The sequence below is a fragment of the Orcinus orca genome, chromosome 11 (genome assembly GCF_937001465.1).
Source record: "Orcinus orca chromosome 11, mOrcOrc1.1, whole genome shotgun sequence".
Classification (NCBI taxonomy): Eukaryota; Metazoa; Chordata; class Mammalia; order Artiodactyla; family Delphinidae; genus Orcinus; species Orcinus orca.
Window position 1 is genome coordinate 24,457,835 of NC_064569.1, and position 17,086 is coordinate 24,474,920.

At 37.0% G+C, this 17,086-nt stretch overlaps 1 protein-coding gene across 1 annotated transcript in view; it reads right to left on the minus strand.

Moving 5' to 3' along the window:
- OVCH1 (ovochymase 1) overlaps nucleotides 1-17,086 on the minus strand; it is a 59,233-nt gene that overhangs the window by 4,699 nt on the left and 37,448 nt on the right. The window contains exons 19-22 of the mRNA XM_033430315.2: nucleotides 9,725-9,850; nucleotides 8,144-8,279; nucleotides 7,021-7,160; nucleotides 412-537 (exon numbers count right to left, since the gene is read on the minus strand). Of these exons, the coding sequence (XP_033286206.2) occupies nucleotides 412-537; nucleotides 7,021-7,160; nucleotides 8,144-8,279; nucleotides 9,725-9,850 (528 nt within the window). The remainder of the gene's footprint in view (nucleotides 1-411; nucleotides 538-7,020; nucleotides 7,161-8,143; nucleotides 8,280-9,724; nucleotides 9,851-17,086) is intronic.

Sequence of the window (17,086 nt, forward strand, 5' to 3'; positions counted from 1 at the left end):
TATCCACCAAACAAGTGTTACAAAAAGAATCAATTACTCTTGATATTAGTACATTAAGGAAATGAATTTCAAAATAGAAAAATTACTTGAAACTTTTAGGCTAGGGATAAAAGTTTCCTACTGTATTTTTACAATATTCCAAGTATACAGAAAACTAGACAAAATTATTAGTTGCTGTAAGAAAAAATGAAAAATCTGATCAATCTTATGCCTTAAGGAGGTTTAGCTTGAGGCCTCCACAGAGGTCACAATCTTAAATCACAATCTTAAATATTGTTTTTTTCTTCTCCCCTATAGCTGACAAATGAAATAAAGAATTCAAGTCTCTTTATTTGATAACACATATTTTCTAATAAAGCACAATAAGACAAACATACACAAAAACAAATATGAAAAATGTAATAGACTTACCAGACATATGAAAAGAATATCTCAAAGAAAATTTTTTCATGGCCAAACTGGCATTGTATGTGAAAAACAACATCATAAGAGGACCATGAGATTTTAATGAAGGTGAATCTCCTTCACATAGATTTCCTAGACAAAAAAAATAAATATTTACTATTCATCAAGGCAAAGTTATTGAGCAAAGTGAAAGGAAAAAAATCCTATTTTTAATACAAATTTATACTGTATCCCCTACCAACAATATAAAAATGGGAAAATTAAGCAAAATAAAACCTAATTAGAATAGAGAGAGATGTTCCAGATTCTTGAGTGTAAGCAGTTCTAAGAAAGTGGTTCCAAACCAACTAGGACACTGTATCCAGTTCTTGTACTGTCTGAAATACTTAGGTAGGTCTTTTTAAAGCCATATAATATAAAAGAAGGTAACATGGTTGATACCGAGCAGGGCCCTGTGGGGCTCCTGAGCACAAAGGCTTTCTGTGTCCCCGTTTCTTGAATTACAGGAAACAGCCTCCATTCAGCCTCCATGACCTTCCCTGAGTTTCAAAGGGCAGATTCAAGCAGTTGCTAATGAGGAAAGGGAGAGGATGCGAGACCAGGGAGAAACAAACTGTCAGGAGAAACAATAGTACAGCCTGGTTGGGGCAAGGTCCTGGCTCCCCGTCAACGCATACCCACAGCAATATCTTTGAGCTGTTCTGCAGATACTGAAACCCCCTCCAGGTAGGAGAAGTTAACAATTAACCATGGTATGCTGCCCTGCAACCACATAGGCCCCAGACTAGTTGGAACCTGAAGGTTGATGATGCTGACTCCTACTTACCTCACCACCAACTGATCAGAAGAATGTCCACGAGCTGATCATGCCCTCTTTAAACCATTACTATAAAACTTCTCACTACCCTCTCCAAGTGGGGACACATGGTTTTGAGGGCATTAGCCCACTGTGAACCCCTTTGCCTTGCACAGCAATAAAGCTATTCTTTTCTACCTCACCCAAAACTGTCTCCAAGATTTAATTTGGTCTCGAGGTACAGAGGCTGGTTTCAGTCTAGCTAGGTCATCAGGGAACTAAAAAAATATTTTTGTCACCCAACTGAGATAACTACATGTAAGGGAGTATATTTGAGCCTTAGCTACATACAACCTTCATTTATCCACAGCACAGCCAAATGAATAAGAGGCAAGGTACAGTAACTGGCATGAAAGTCAAAACCACTAGCTGGTGTAAATGAAATTTTTTTAGGCAGTAGTTCTTAGAGGTCTCCTGTGAATCAGAATCCTAGGGCTAATTAGCAATGGTTTCACTCAACCTCCCATCACCCCTGGATTTCTAAAGCATCCTTCAGAAGATGATGGAGACTGATCCTCACTGATGGTTCTCTCTCTTGTGAGGCTGCTGCTAATAGCCAGACTGCTGTCATGAAGTTCTCTGTAACTGCTACCCTATGAATCTAGTTCAGCTTCTAGAACAAAACATTTTTCGTTCATCTTTTGCTTTTTATTTATTTTTTAAAAATAACTTTATTTATTTATTTATTTTTGGCTGCATTGGGTCTTCGTTGCTGCGCGTGGGCTTTCTCTAGTTGCAGTGCGCGGGCTTCTCATTGTGGTGGGCTCTCGTTGTGGAGCACAGGCTCTAGGCATGCGGGCTGCAGTAGTTGTGGCACATGGGCTCAGTAGATGTGGCACACGGGCTTAGTTGCTCCATGGCATGTGGGATCTTCCCAGACCAGAGCTCGAACCTGTGTCCCCTGCATTGGCAGGCAGATTCTTAACCACTGCTCCGCCAGGGAAATCCCTCATCTTTTGTTCTTTATAGTTTTCTTTAAGATAAGAATGTTTAACCATTCTCTGGAGAAAATTTGGAGAATTTAAAAAATAATTACTTATAATCTTGCAATCTAGAAATATCCACTTAAACATATTGGTGTGTTTCCCCTTAGACCTTTACTTCAGTCATATATAGCACTTTTTAAAAAAAATTAAAATATACTGTGTAATTTTTTCATTCCAATCTTCTCACTTAATATTGTTAACACAAGTTCATGTGCCCGACGCACGGTGAGGCCAAACAAACTGAAACGTCGGAGTTTGAAGCAGAGAAAGGTTTACTGCAAGGCCATGCAAGACTCATGCCCTAAAAAGTCTCAAGCTCCCCGAAGGGTTTAGGGAAAGCATTTTTAAAAGCCAGGTTGGTGGGGTGGGGGTGGGGTGTCGCAGGGTATGTGATCAGATTGCGCACAATTCTCTGATTGCCTGATGATAAGGGAACAGGGTGATGTCACAGGGGTTAACTTTATCAGTCCTTAGGCTCCAGGAGGCCTGGGGCTCTGTGCTCATGGTCATCAAGTAGTTAACATCTTCCATTTAGTGGGGTGGGGGGGAGGGAGTGTTGGTGGTCCACATCTAAAACAACTCAGGAAATTTGCAGAATATGGGGGGGAAGGCCTGTCCCGGGAAGGCCCTATAGGATCCTGCTCAGTTACAATATTACATGTAAGAGTTTTCTGTCTTCTAAAAAAGTTAGCTGAAAATATTTTATTTAGTGGTGGCAAAATATTTTATCCTATGGATTTACTATACTTTTCTTAACCAATTTCCTATTTAGATCCTTTTTTTTTTTTTGGCCATTATCATAAATAACACCAGCTGAATGAATATCTTACACATAAATGTAAAGCATATTTTTTATAAATATGGGTAAAAATAGAAATGCTGAATAAAAGGTTATAGATTTATAGCTTTCGAAAAACATTTCTATATCTTCCTCCAGAAAGCATACGACATATTATACCTAAACAACAACCTGAAAATGTCTGTTACACTGCATTTTGTTTACTAAGTATAATCGTTCTTCAAATCTTTTTTGTCAGTTAAGTAGGTAAAAATTTTTTTCATTTCTGTTTTAAAGAGGCTAAGTATTTTTTCTCACATGTATTTATTTATCTATGAATTGCTCATTCAGATCACTTGCCCATTTTTATATTAAGGTATATCTGGGAAAATAATAATTCTGAATTGTGTTTTAAAATTAATTGATTAAACTCTTATTGTACTATTTAAAAATTGTTTTATGTTAGGGATCCTCTTAATTCTAAAAGAATATAGCTGTGCTTTACAATTGTTGAGTCAGGGTTTATTATCATAAGGTTGATGATTCAAATCTGCTCCCTGTGACAAACCATTTCTAAGTTTAACTGTTCATACACGGTATTTTCTGAAACAAACATTCTAACAAAAGCAGTTATAACACACATAGTTTCAAGTCAACAATTCTAGAACTGTTAAGCTTTTCACTGTTGTAGGAAAACTGCCCTTTTTAGTAAACAGATGGCCAGAGGATCACTTCATTGTGACAAGAGACAAAATAAGGAGAGATTTAATTTAGCTTGTATAGTAACTGATATGCAAATATTCATTAACCTTTCTTATCTATCAAAAGAGGTTAAGGGTTAATCCAGTGCTTTTTGTTTTCAAAATCACTTGGGTCAATAGTTTGTAATTCTTTTGGAACATGAACAAAAGACTCAAAAGCCTTGGGAACTCTGGTTTTAACTGAAATTTACTCAAGGCTGAGTCAAAGATATTTGGGCCTGTAAATTAATTTTATTTTACAGATGTGGGCTTTTCTAATACTGATTTGTAAACATTCCCTATATTAATTACCTTAAGCCTTTCTCAGAGTTGTTGAAAATCTTCAGTTTGTTATTTGCTTTTTAATTTTGTTTCTGTTGAAGAAAAGTTTTTAGTTATAAAGGAGGCTATTGATGATTTCCTATTTTCTTCGATTGCTTTTACATGAGAAGATCCTTCTCCATCCATAACTAATTGCTTATTTTTTAAACCTTTAGTGGCTTAAGAAAAATGCTTAACTCTTTAATCAACTGTTCTATGAGGTGAGAGAGAATATAATTTATATTTTCCTCCCTGATTTGTAATGCCAAATCTATCACATATAAATGCCTTATAGTTTCTTGTGCCCCTTCTGGTCTATTTATTTCTAGTCATGTGTGTCTATTCTTGTACCAGTACTACCCTGTTTTAATTATCATTATTTTAAAGTATGTTTTAATACTGATAATTCACCTCATCATCTGGTCATTTTTTCCCCAAAAACATTTTCAGCTAGTTCTGTTTATTTTAAGGATAAACTTTAGAGTTATTATCAATTTCCCCCTCACTCTCCAAAAACAATTCCCATTGGGATTTTGCTAGATTTTGCTATATTTATAAATTAATTTGGGGTGAATTAATGTTAATTTTGTCTTCCAGTTTTAGAACATGGTCTTTTCTCTATTCAGATCTATGTGGGTGTGTGTGTAAATTTCACATTTGCACAATAAAACTCACATTTCATTTTAAGGTTATTCCTAGTTGCATGGTTTTGGTGCTAATTATGACTGAAGTGATTTTTCCATTATATCTTTTAACTAATTTTTACTGGGATGGTTTTAAGGATATGATTATTGTATCATTAATTTATATCTATTTTTTCCTGATTTGACCTAGTTTTAAGATAGATAATACATTTTCAATATTAAACTATTCATGCATTCTTGGGATATAGCATAGTCGGTTATGTTAAAAATATTCATTCAATAACCTATTGACCTCAAAAATTGAGTTAACTCCTATAGGCTATGAGTCTTATGTGCAAAAATTGAAATAGTCATAAAATTTTTGTGGAAGAAGATAGGAAATATTACATGTTTTGTGAACTAATTCTAAGTAAAGAACAAATTCTAAGTAAAGAACAACAGATATATAGTTCATTAATTCTATAAATTATAACTGATATAACTAATGTACTGTTTTCCATTTTTCTTCATTTCTTTGTTCTTCCAAACTGTGTGTTCTCCAACACCCCATTGATGGAGAGGCAATAGGGAAACAACAGTCTAATCTTTTCTTCTAAGCACCACAATTTTAAGAATATGAATTAAAATGTATAATTCTAATTCAAACACAGCAGAAACTTGGTTTCTTTTATATTGGTTAACATGCATTCTCTCATTTAATTCTCAAATTAATCTCATGAAGCAGTACAAGTAACAGGTATTCTGTAAGGCAAGAAGCATAGATAATTTCCAAGGATACTGGGCCTAGATGCTATAGTCTCCCCACAAGAAGCTAAGCCCTTATTGATGTTATGTTGACTCAGGAACCAGGAAAGCTCCATGTTTACTAACATTCCCTTAAGTAGAAACACAAAGATTGTTAATACACCTGCTTCTGGGATGGTAATGTAAGCCCGAAGAATAAAAGGACAGTGGGTTAGCAATTGGCTATTTTATCAACTCTGGCAGGGCTCTACCTACGTGGAGAGTGACACTGGCATCTGGGTCCTTTCTAAAGAGTCAAAGGCCAGGAAAATGCCACACATCCTCTCCCTCTGGGAGTCACCTTGTTACCTTAGGCATCTGTATCTCTGACTTAAGCAAATTGAGAATTTTCTCTCACTGTTGTGGCCTCTCCCGTTGCGGAGCACAGGCTCCGGATGCACAGGCTCAGCGGCCATGGCTCACAGGCCTAGCCGCTCCGCTGCATGTGGGATCTTCCCAGACCAGAGCACGAACCCGTGTCCCCTGCATCGGCAGGCAGACTCTCAACCACTGTGCCACCAGGGAAGCCCTAAATTGGGAAATTTTAATGCCCATGTATCTGTGTGTGCTGGTGATGGCAGAGTGTCTCTTCTTTTAAATCACACAAAAAGTTACAGGTAGATTATCTTCATGTCACAAATGAGGACAGTGATTCTTAGAAAGCTTTGGGAACATTCCCAAAGTCACTGAATTACTATGTGGTAGAACTGTGATCTACTGGACGCAGGACCGTCAGATTCCAGAACTCTAGGCTGCTATATCCGGGTATATTGGGTAACATCAGTCTGCCAGCCCAAACCCTGTTTCCATTTCCCTTTTCTCTAGTCATCTCCCAGTTAGGTATGGCCATGTGACAAATCTGGCCAAAGTGACTTAAATTTGCTACAGGATTCCTGGAAACGTATTTGCTTTCTCCTTGGTGATAATCCTTCCCTGTGCCCCTTCTTCCTTTTTCCTCCAGTGTAATGGTGACAACTGAGATAGCCATTATGGAACCATTAGGAAAAGGCCAAGAGAATTGCAGTAATGCCATTCTTCACAGAGTTGAACTGTTGAGTTGTGGTGCATCTGCATCCCTCTGGATTTCTCTTTCTTTCAGAATAATAAATTTAAGTCACTATAATCAGGTTTTCGGTTACTATCTAATTGACAAACCCATTTAATGCCTTTCCTGTGAACATTATTTTGCCTGATTAATATTATATTCTCAATTTTCTTGCGTTACATTTGTGTAAGACTGTTTATCCTTTATTTTTAGTATTTCTGGGCAAGTGTAATCTAGGTATGACCCAAGTAAACAGCATATAGTTGGGTTTCCTTTTTAACTTAATCAGAGAGTGTTACATTAATTTCAATTACAATAAAAAATAGTAACAGTAAGGCTATTTCAATATCACATAAGAGACTAATTTATGTCATCTGTAATTCACACATTGAATATAAAACACTCTAAGAATATTTTGTGAAAGAAAATCAATAGCATAGTTCTTCACAGGAAATTAGTTACCTATTAATTTTTTGCCTGATCCAAATCCTTCGTAAACCCACAGGTGACCCTGACAGGCCAAGGGCATTGGTTGCATCTGGAAGTTGACAATATCAAGGCGAATGATGTGATTTGGAGGGGCCAATAATCTCCAGTGGCAGCTGTAGTACAGATGAAAGAAAGTCAGAAATGACTTCTAAATAGCATATGTTGTTGTTTACTTTGTTCATAATTCAATGCATCACTCAGTGAGTCACTGTTATTGACTCTACCTGCTTCTTCTGTGCTTAAGGTGAAAGAAAGATTTAAACTATAACAATTAAAAATATTTTCTAATACTGAATTTGTCAAAAGTTCACCCGTTATGGTGAATGGTTGGTCAATCACTTGTATTTTATAAATTCTGATTGGCAGCCTATAAGAGTTAAAGAAGTATTCTTGTCCCAAACTTCCCCAAATCACATAAATTTACTTAGGATTGATACTATATGAATCTTCAATTTTTTTGTTTCTCATTTTAAATTTATTCTAATGTTTAATTCAGGGAAGGTTCTCTTTCCACTGTGGCTTTTTTTTTTTTTTTTTTTTGCGGTACGCAGACCTCTCACCGCTGCAGCCTCTCCCGCTGCAGCCTCTCCCGCTGCAGAGCACAGGCTCCAGATGCGCAGGCCCAGCGGCCATGGCCCACAGGTCCAGCCATTCCGCGGCACGTGGGATCCTCCCGGACCGGGGCACAAACCCGTGTCCCCTGCATCGGCAGGCGGACTCTCAACCACTGCACCACCAGGGAAGCCCCCTCCACTGTGGCATTTTAAGAACCATTTATTGAGTACCTACTATGTGCAAGAAGATTTTAGGTACATTATTTCAATCTCCAAAACTCTTTGATAGAGATTTGACTTTCCACTTTACCTAATAAATAGTCTCTTTTGTTAGGAAAGTACAATTTATCAACAGTATTTATTAATGTAATCTTACATTCAGTTTTCATATATTGAAGGCCTCAAATAAGGGATTATCTCAAAGTCTATTCTTAAAGGGAAGGAAGTGGAAAATAATGCCTTAAGCAAATAACAAATGTCCCTGCTTGTCAAGGGATCATACATGAACTTCTTCCATTGTAGTATAAACATTCTTTCCTCACCTCATAGTGGTTCTGTGAAAATATCTTGGGATTTGTATGATTCCTGTTGGTTTGGTAAGAATAACATCGTCACAAGTGGTCACATGCTCTTGGTTTGAACTCTGAAGAAATTTGGTAGTTTTACTGCTCTTTGGACCTAGAAATAAAGAAGAAAAGGGATTGAGGTAAAACTAATTTTAAAGAGGCTTGTTATATGCCTTTTCAGCTCAGAGCTATCAGCTTTCCTCCCTAATTGTTTTAGAAAAAAGTTAACAGGAGGTAGCTAGTTTCACTAAAAATTTTCTATCTGCAACATTCAAAAGATACAGAAAACCAGCACCTCTCTCAAATTATCTTTGGCACAGCCTAGGGTCTATGGAAGATAAAGTGTGATAACTATAGAAAATGCAGGTTCCCTGCACAATTCCATCTAAAAGCAATATTCATTTTGAAAAAAATTTTTATTGAAGTATAATTGATTTACAATGTTGTGTTAATTTCTGGTGTACAGCAAAGTGATTCAGTTTTACATATATAAATACATATATATATATATATATATACACACACACATATATATATACACACACATATATTTTTTTTCATATTCTTTTCCATTATGTTTTATTACAGGACATTGAATATAGTTCCCTGTGCTATACAGTTCCCTGTTGTTTATCTGTTTTATATATAGTAGTTTGTATCTGTTAATCCCAAACTCCTAATTTATCCCTCCCCGAGCCCCTCTCCCCTTTGGTAACCACAAGTTTCTTTTCAATGTCTGTGAGTCTGTATCAGTTTTGTAAATAAGTTCATTTGTATCATATTTTAGATTCTACTATATATATATATGTGAATATATATATATATGTGATATCATTTGATATTTGTTAAAAGCAATATTCATAACATAGTTCTTTAGGAAAAAACTTTCCTATGATATACATGCTTTTCTTTATTACTCACTTAACATTTTTCCAATTGTCTCTCTGCAATGCTTTTCAGTGCCAAAGAGAGAACCTAGCTCTTGGTTACCTACGTTCATCAAGAGTCAGAAACCTCACTAATGACATGTTTGAAAATGCAGTCTGAAAACTCTGAATTGCATGAGTTTACATTTATAATGCTAGCATCTACTATTTGTTTAGTTTGTTTTCACAACTCATTCTAACCTTTTATTATTATAATATCACTATAAAGAAAACTCTAATACAGAGATAATAAATTGTCCAGAGCTAATCAGCCAGCTAGATTTAGAACTCAAATCTTTCAATCCACAAGAATTATGGCTACAGAAAAGGATCAGTGTGGTGTAAAATCACAATCACAATAAAAAATGCTATCTTGCAATCAGTATATCTTAGCCATGTCCAGAAATCACAATTCTGAATGATTTGCAAGTCAATCAGCTTATTTACTGAGTAGTTTTTCCTCTTGGACCAGACCAATCTCAGATCACTTAAATAGATTTTCCCTTCAAACATAAGCTCGTTCCCCACAGAAACAATTTTTCTTACAAAACAATGTGTAAGTTTTGAAATGTTCCTAAAAACAAAAACATTGATTTTTAACTTTATAAGTTTACTAAATGACCAAACATACCTTGGACTCTAAAGACAATATAATTTATGCCAAAAGCACCTTGCACACGGGAATGAAATGTCACCCTCACCAGTGGTCCAGAGCTCATGAAAATCATTGGGTAAAGCCTTCTCCCACATAATTCACCTAGGTTAAAAAAAAAAAATCAAATTTGATAAAAAAAAAAAAGAACATTTGCTTTTTTAACAGTTCTCTAATTTAGGTGTAGCAATTACTTAAACTCCACTCTGCCAAAGGAGGAGCAGGGTTCCAGAACTCAGATGACTCACCCAAAGTCACAGACTGATGGTGGGGAGTCAGGATTGGAAGCCACGTTCAAAAATTCAATACCTATTACAGTCGACTATGTCACACTGCTCCCTTGAAGGACAATAGATAGCAAATTATTTTATCTTTAAAATAAGTCTGATGTGCCATTTTTCTCCTAGAAAAGTAACCTATTTATTAAAAATATATCACTGTGAAAATCCATGATGGTAAACTTTTTCTACCTGAAAATTTATTCTTTCCCTACATCCAATCTTCTTTTGATCACTTTACTTTAAGAACCTAAGTCAAAGACAGAACATAAAATTATAACCATAATTCTAAAATGATTCAGAGGGCTGATTAAAAAGGTATAGAAAGAATCCTTGATTTTCTTAGATTCAAAGTCACCTACTATTAAGAATAACTCAATATCATTCTGTAACATTTATTTAAATGTCACCTGCTCAGAAAGACTTTTGCCAGTTATACTGCATATAACTCTATGGCACCTGCATCCCAGATGCTTCTTCTCTCCCTTCCCAAGCCATTTTCCCCCAGCCCTTCTGTCTAACATATTATATATTTTATTGTAATATGTGTCCTCCCCAAACTAGAATATAAGGTTGGTAAGGGTGGGGATATTTTTTGTCCATTTTGTTCACTACTGGATGCCCACAACCGAGAAGGGTCAGTCCCTGGCCCACAGTAGGTGTTCCATATATATTTGTAGGGAGGAAAGAAGGGAGAAGATTATATACAAGAAGAAAAAAACATTAGTTGGCATAACATCTTAGGATAAATGATGTTGAAATACTATTTGAAGAATGAGCAAATATTTATTTATAGCAAGAAGAGATGAACGCAGCTCTTGAATGGTTTCTGGCTCCCGCAGGGAAAAACATAGCATTTTACAGTGTACTAGAATACTACCTGACTTGAGTAAGAGGTAATGTTTCTATCATAGTCCTACAGTTCCACTAGCTATCATCTGAAGGAGAGAACAACTCCAGAAGTTTCAAGCTGAGAATTTCAAATCAAAGAAATGCTACATTGAAAAATTATAGGGGTTCCCCAGGTAATCCACAACAAAGTCAAACATGGTTTTCAGTAGAACAATGATAAAGGCAAGTTTTCCCAGAAATCATTTACTTCTATATGAGAATCTGGTATATGATAAAGATAGCTATAAATTAGAGAGAAAATAATTTTTTTAAAAAAAGAAAGCAGGCATAAGGCCATTTTACCATATGAGAAAATATATTTCAGCAGGATTAAGCTTTTTTTAATTAAAAAATTTCTGACCTTGGATTGAGAAATTAATTTTTAAAAATAAAAGCAAAGAGATAAAACAAAGATCAAAGATACATATGACTGTATTTAAACCAATAAATTTAAAAATATTTACATCAACATATAAATATACAAAATTTAAAGGCAAATGACAACCTTATGAATAAGTACTTGTAACTTATGACAAAGGAAAAAGTATTTATATATATATATAATATATATACATATATATAGCTCTTATAAACCAATAAGATCAATACTCAAATTTAAAAATAGATGGTAATGACAACAAATTTAAAAATACAAATAGCTAACCAACACATGAAAAAAATTTATCCTCATTAATGATTTTTTAAAAAGTACAAATGCTTATTAAATTGATAATATCAGGTTATGGGCATGGTGAAAGAGGCTCTTATGCATTGCTAATAGCAGTGAAAAATGATTTAGTCTTTCTTTTTTTTTTTTAAACAAGTATTTAATATATTTATTTATTTTTTTTTTAATTTTATTTATTTGTGGCCGTGTTGGGTCTTCGTTGCTGCACGCGAGCTTTCTTTAGTTGCAGCGAGTGGGGGCTACTCTTCATTGTGGTGCGTGGGCTTCTCATTGCAGTGGCTTCTCTTGTTGTGGAGCATGGGCTCTAGGTTCATGGGCTTCAGTAGTTGCAGCATGCGGGCGCAGTAGTTGTGGCACGCAGACTCAGTAGTTGTGGTGCGCAGGCTCAGTAGTTGTGGTGCACAGGCTTAGTTGCTCCATGGCATGTGGGATCTTCCTGGACCAGGGCTTGAACCCATGTCCCCTGCATTGGCAGGCGGATTCTTAACCATTGTGCCACCAGGGAAGTCCCTGATTTAGTCTTTCTGAAGAATAATTTAGCAGTATGTATTCATGCAAAAAAAAAAAAAATGTTCTGAGTCTCTCTTATCCCAAGTTGGGGAGACATAGTAGGGAAAAATAAATAGCCAGATCCCTGTTCTCATGAAGCTTTCATGTGAGTCAGATAAGTGAAGAAGACGATTTCAAATAGAAACCACTGTTACAAATGAAATAACCAACAGAGTATGATAGAAAACGACTGTGGGAGGTGAAGGATGATGCTACTTAAGACTAAGAAGGCCTATTTAAGGAGGTGACCTTTCAATCAGTCACTCATTTATTAAATGCCTTCATTTCGTCCAGCAACGTTCTAAGGACTGGGGATTCCTGAAGTGAAGAGATGAGTTTCAGTCCTCGAGAAGCTCGTATCAATAGGGAAGACACTGACATAAAAACATGAAACAACCTCATAGGTTAGAAGACAATAATGCCAAGAGAAGGGCCACTAAGAAGTACAGAGGTGGGAGTGATGAAATTCACATCAATCAGGTAGGCCTCATTAAGAAGGCACATTCTATGTGGAGAAAAGGGAACCCTTGAACACTGTTGGTGGGAATGTAAATTGGTGCAGCCACTGTGGAAAACAGTATGACTGTTTCTCAAAAAGCTAAAAATAGAACTACGATATGACCCAGTAATTCCACTCCTGAGTATATATCCAAAAAAATCAAAAACACCAGTTCAAAAAGATACATGCACCCCAAAGTTCATAACAGCATTATTTACACTTGCCAAGATATGGAAGCAACCTAAGTATGAATGGATAAAGAAGATATGATATATATACACAATGGAATACTACTCAGCCATAAAAAAGAACAAAATGTTGCCACTTGCAGCAACATGGATGGACTTGTAGGGCATTATGCTAAGTGAAATAAGTCAGACAGAAAAAGACAAATACTGTAGGATATCACTTACATGTGGAATCTAAAAAATACAACTAGTCGGGGGGCGGAGTCAAGATGGCTGCATGGGAGGACATTGAGTTTGCATCTCCCCAAAACTAGGGCACCTTCTGGATGCTGGTGGGGTACTTTGGCACCCAAGGAGATGGGAGAAACCCTCAAGAAACCAGGTAGGATGTGGGGAGAGTGAGAGGGGAGGAGAGGTGGAGACTGGACAGGACTGGTGCCCCTGAGGGGTGGCTGGGAGAGGGGAGGGGTTCCTTCGCCTGGAGAGACCCTTAGGGGCTCGAGGATCATGGGGGAGTGTGCCTAGCATTTCTCCTGCCCAACTGGGCCACCGTAAGCCGGCTGGGCTCCCAGACTGGGTCCGCTGCCCTCTGAGCCCCGCTCTGAGCTGTGTGGGACCTAGGACTTGTTGCACAAGTCCTCAACAAAATACTAGCAAACAGAATCCAACAACACATTAAAAGGATCATACACCATGAACAAGTGGGATTTATCCCAGGAATGCAAAGATTCTTCAATATATGCAAATCAATGTGATACACCATATTAACAAATTGAAGGGGAAAAAACATATGCTTATCTCAATAGATGCAGAAAAAGCTTTTGACAAAATTCAACATTCAATTATGATAAAAACTCTCCCAAAAATGGGCATAGAGGGAACCTACCTCAACATAATATAGGCCATATATGACAAATCCACAGCAAACATCATTCTCAATGGTGAAAAACTGAAAGCATTTCCACTACGATCAGGAACAAGACAAGGATATACACTCTTGCCACTCTTATTCAACATAGTTTTGGAAGTCCTAGCCATGGCAATTAGAGAAGAAATAAAAGGAATACAAATCAGAAAAGAAGAAGTAAAACTGTCACTGTTTGCAGATGACATGATACTATACATAGAAAATCCTAAAGATGCCACCAGAAAACTACTAGAACTAATCAATGAATTTGATAAGGTTGCAGGATACAAAATTAATTCACAGAAATCTCTTGCATTCCTATACACTAACAATGAAAAACCAGAAAGAGAAATTAAGGAAACAATCCCATTTATCATCACAACAAAATGAATAAAATACCTAGGAATAAACCTACCTAAGGAGGTGAATGACTTGTACTCAGAAAACTATACAACACTGATGAAAGAAATCAAAGATGACATAAACAGGTGGAGAAATATATTATGCTCCTGGACTGGAAGAATCAATATTGTAAAAATGTCTATACTACCCAAAGCAGTCTACAGAGTCAATGCAATCCCTATCAAATTACCAATGGCATTCTTTACAGAATTAGAACAAAAAATGTTACAATTTGTATAGAAACACAAAAGACCCCGAATAGCCAAAGCAATCTTGAGAAAGAAAAACAGAGCTGGAGGAATCAGGCTCCCGGACTTCAGATTATACTACAAAGCTACAGTAATCAAGACAGTATGGTACTGGCACAAAAGCAGAAATATAGATCAATGGTACAGGATAGATAGCCCAGAGATAAACCCACGCATATATGGTCACCTAATTTATTTCAAGGGGGGCAAGAACATACAATGGAGAAAAGACAGCCTCTTCAATAAGTGGTGCTGGGAAAACTGGACAGCTACATGTAAAAGAATGAAATTAGAACATTCCCTAACACCATACACAAAAATAAACTCAAAATTGATTAAAGACCTAAATGTAAGACCGAATACTATAAAACTCTTAGAGGAAAATATAGGAAAAACACACTTTGACATAAACCACAGCAAGATCTTTTTTGACCCACCTCCTAGAGTAATGAAAATAAAAACAAAAATAAATAAATGGGACCTAATGAAACTTAAAAGCTTTTGCACAGCAAAGGAAACCATAAAAAAGATGAAAAGATAACCCTCAGAATAGGAGAAAATATTTGCAAACAAAGCAATGGACAAAGGATTAATCTCCAAAATATTCTAACAGCTCATGGAGTGCAATATCAAAAAAACAAAGATCCCAATTAAAAAAATAGGCGGAAAACCTAAATAGACATTTCACCAAAGAAGACGTACAGATGGCCCAGAGGCACATGAAAAGATGCTCAACATCACTAATTATTAGAGAAATGAAAATCAAAACTACAATGAGGTATCACTTCACACTGGTCAGAATGGCCATCATCAAAAAAGTCTACAAACAATAAATCCTGGAGAGGGTGTGGAGAAAAGGGAACCCTTTTGCACTGTTGGTGGGAATGTAAATTGATACATCCACTGTGGAGAACAGTATGGAGTTTCCTTGAAAAACTAAAAATAGAACTACCATATGACCCAGCAATCCCACTACTGGGCATATACCCTGAGAAAACCATAATTCAAAAGGACACATGTACCCCAGTATTCACTGCAGCACTATTTACAATAGCCAGGACATGGAAACAACCTAATGTCCAACCACAGATGAATGGATAAAGAAGATGTGGTGAATATATACGATGGAATATTACTCAGCCACAAAAAGGAACAAAACTGGGTCATTTGTAGAGATGTGGATGGACCTAGAGTCTGTCCTACAAAATGAAGTAAGCCAGAATGCGAAAAACAAATATCATATATTAATTCATATATGTGGAACCTAGATAAATGGTACAGATGAACCTATTTGCAGGGCAGGAATAGAGACGTAGATGTAGAGAAGAGACATGTGGACACAGGTGGGGAAGGGGAGGGTGGGATGAATTGGGAGATTAAGTTTGACATAAATACACCGCCATGTGTAAAATAGATAGCTAGAGGGAACCTAGGAAGCTCAGCTCAGTGCTCTGTGATGACCTAGATGGGTGGGATGTGGGGGAAGGGCGCTCCAAGAGGGAGGGGATATGGGTACACATATAGCTGATTCACTTCATTGTACCGCAGAAACTAACACAGCATTGTAAAGCAGTTATACTCAAAAAAAAAAAAAAAAAAAAGAACTAGTGAATATAACAAAAAGAAGCTGACTCCAATATAGAGAACAAATTAGTGGTTACCAGTGGGGAGGGTGTCAATATAGAGATGGGGGAGTGGGAGGCACAAACCATTGGGTGTAAGATAGGCTCAAGGATGTGCTGTAGAACACAGGGAATAGAGCCAGTATTTTGTTTCAGCTATACAAATGTAAATGCAAAGTAACTTTTAAAATTATACTAAAAAATGTCAAAGCAAAAAAAAAAAAAAAAAAGAAGGCACATTCTAGTCAAGACTTGACTAGATGCATGAGGAAGAGGTCTTTGAATAGCTGGGAGAGGTGGTGATGGACAAGGGCCCTGAGGGGACAGCATGATGAGCTAAGGGAGAGCGAGGCAAAAGGTCATACTAGGGAGTCTGGATTTCACTGCAGCTACAAGGAGCATTTTACTCAGGGTGGATGGGGAAGGTAATCTGATCATAGGGGAAAAATGTGCAATGGGGGATAGGCAGTTAATCGTTTTCTCTGCAGTCTAAATGAGATAGTATTTCTAAAGAAAGATCCTTTAAATAAATGTTTGAGCCTTCTAAGTCAATAATTCAATCTCTCAGAATTTATCCTGAGAAAATCTCAACCTCAAAGCAATTCCCTGGCCTCCGTATACTCCTGAATCAAGCACGTGCACTTGTGTGTGAATCACACACACTCAGAGTAACATACCTAAACTTTTCTTTCCAGGTATCCCCATCAACCAAATTATTTCCAACACCTTCCCACCTCCCCCTTTACTGACACCCAAAAAGCCTGTGTTACACCTATACAAAGAACAGGTGGCAGGCTTCCCTGGTGGCGCGGTGGTTGAGAGTCCGCCTGCCGATGCAGGGGACACGGGTTCGTGCCCCGGTCCGGGAAGATCCCACATGCCGCAGAGCGACTGGGCCTGTGAGCCATGGCCGCTGAGCCTGCGCGTCTGAAGCCTGTGTTCCTCAACGGGAGAGGCCACAACAGTGAGAGGCCTGCGAACCGCAAAAAAAAAAAGAACAGGTGGCAAGTTTGCTGAACAAAACCAAGTTTGCCTATACAGGAAATGAGATGACAGTTGGCATGTTATT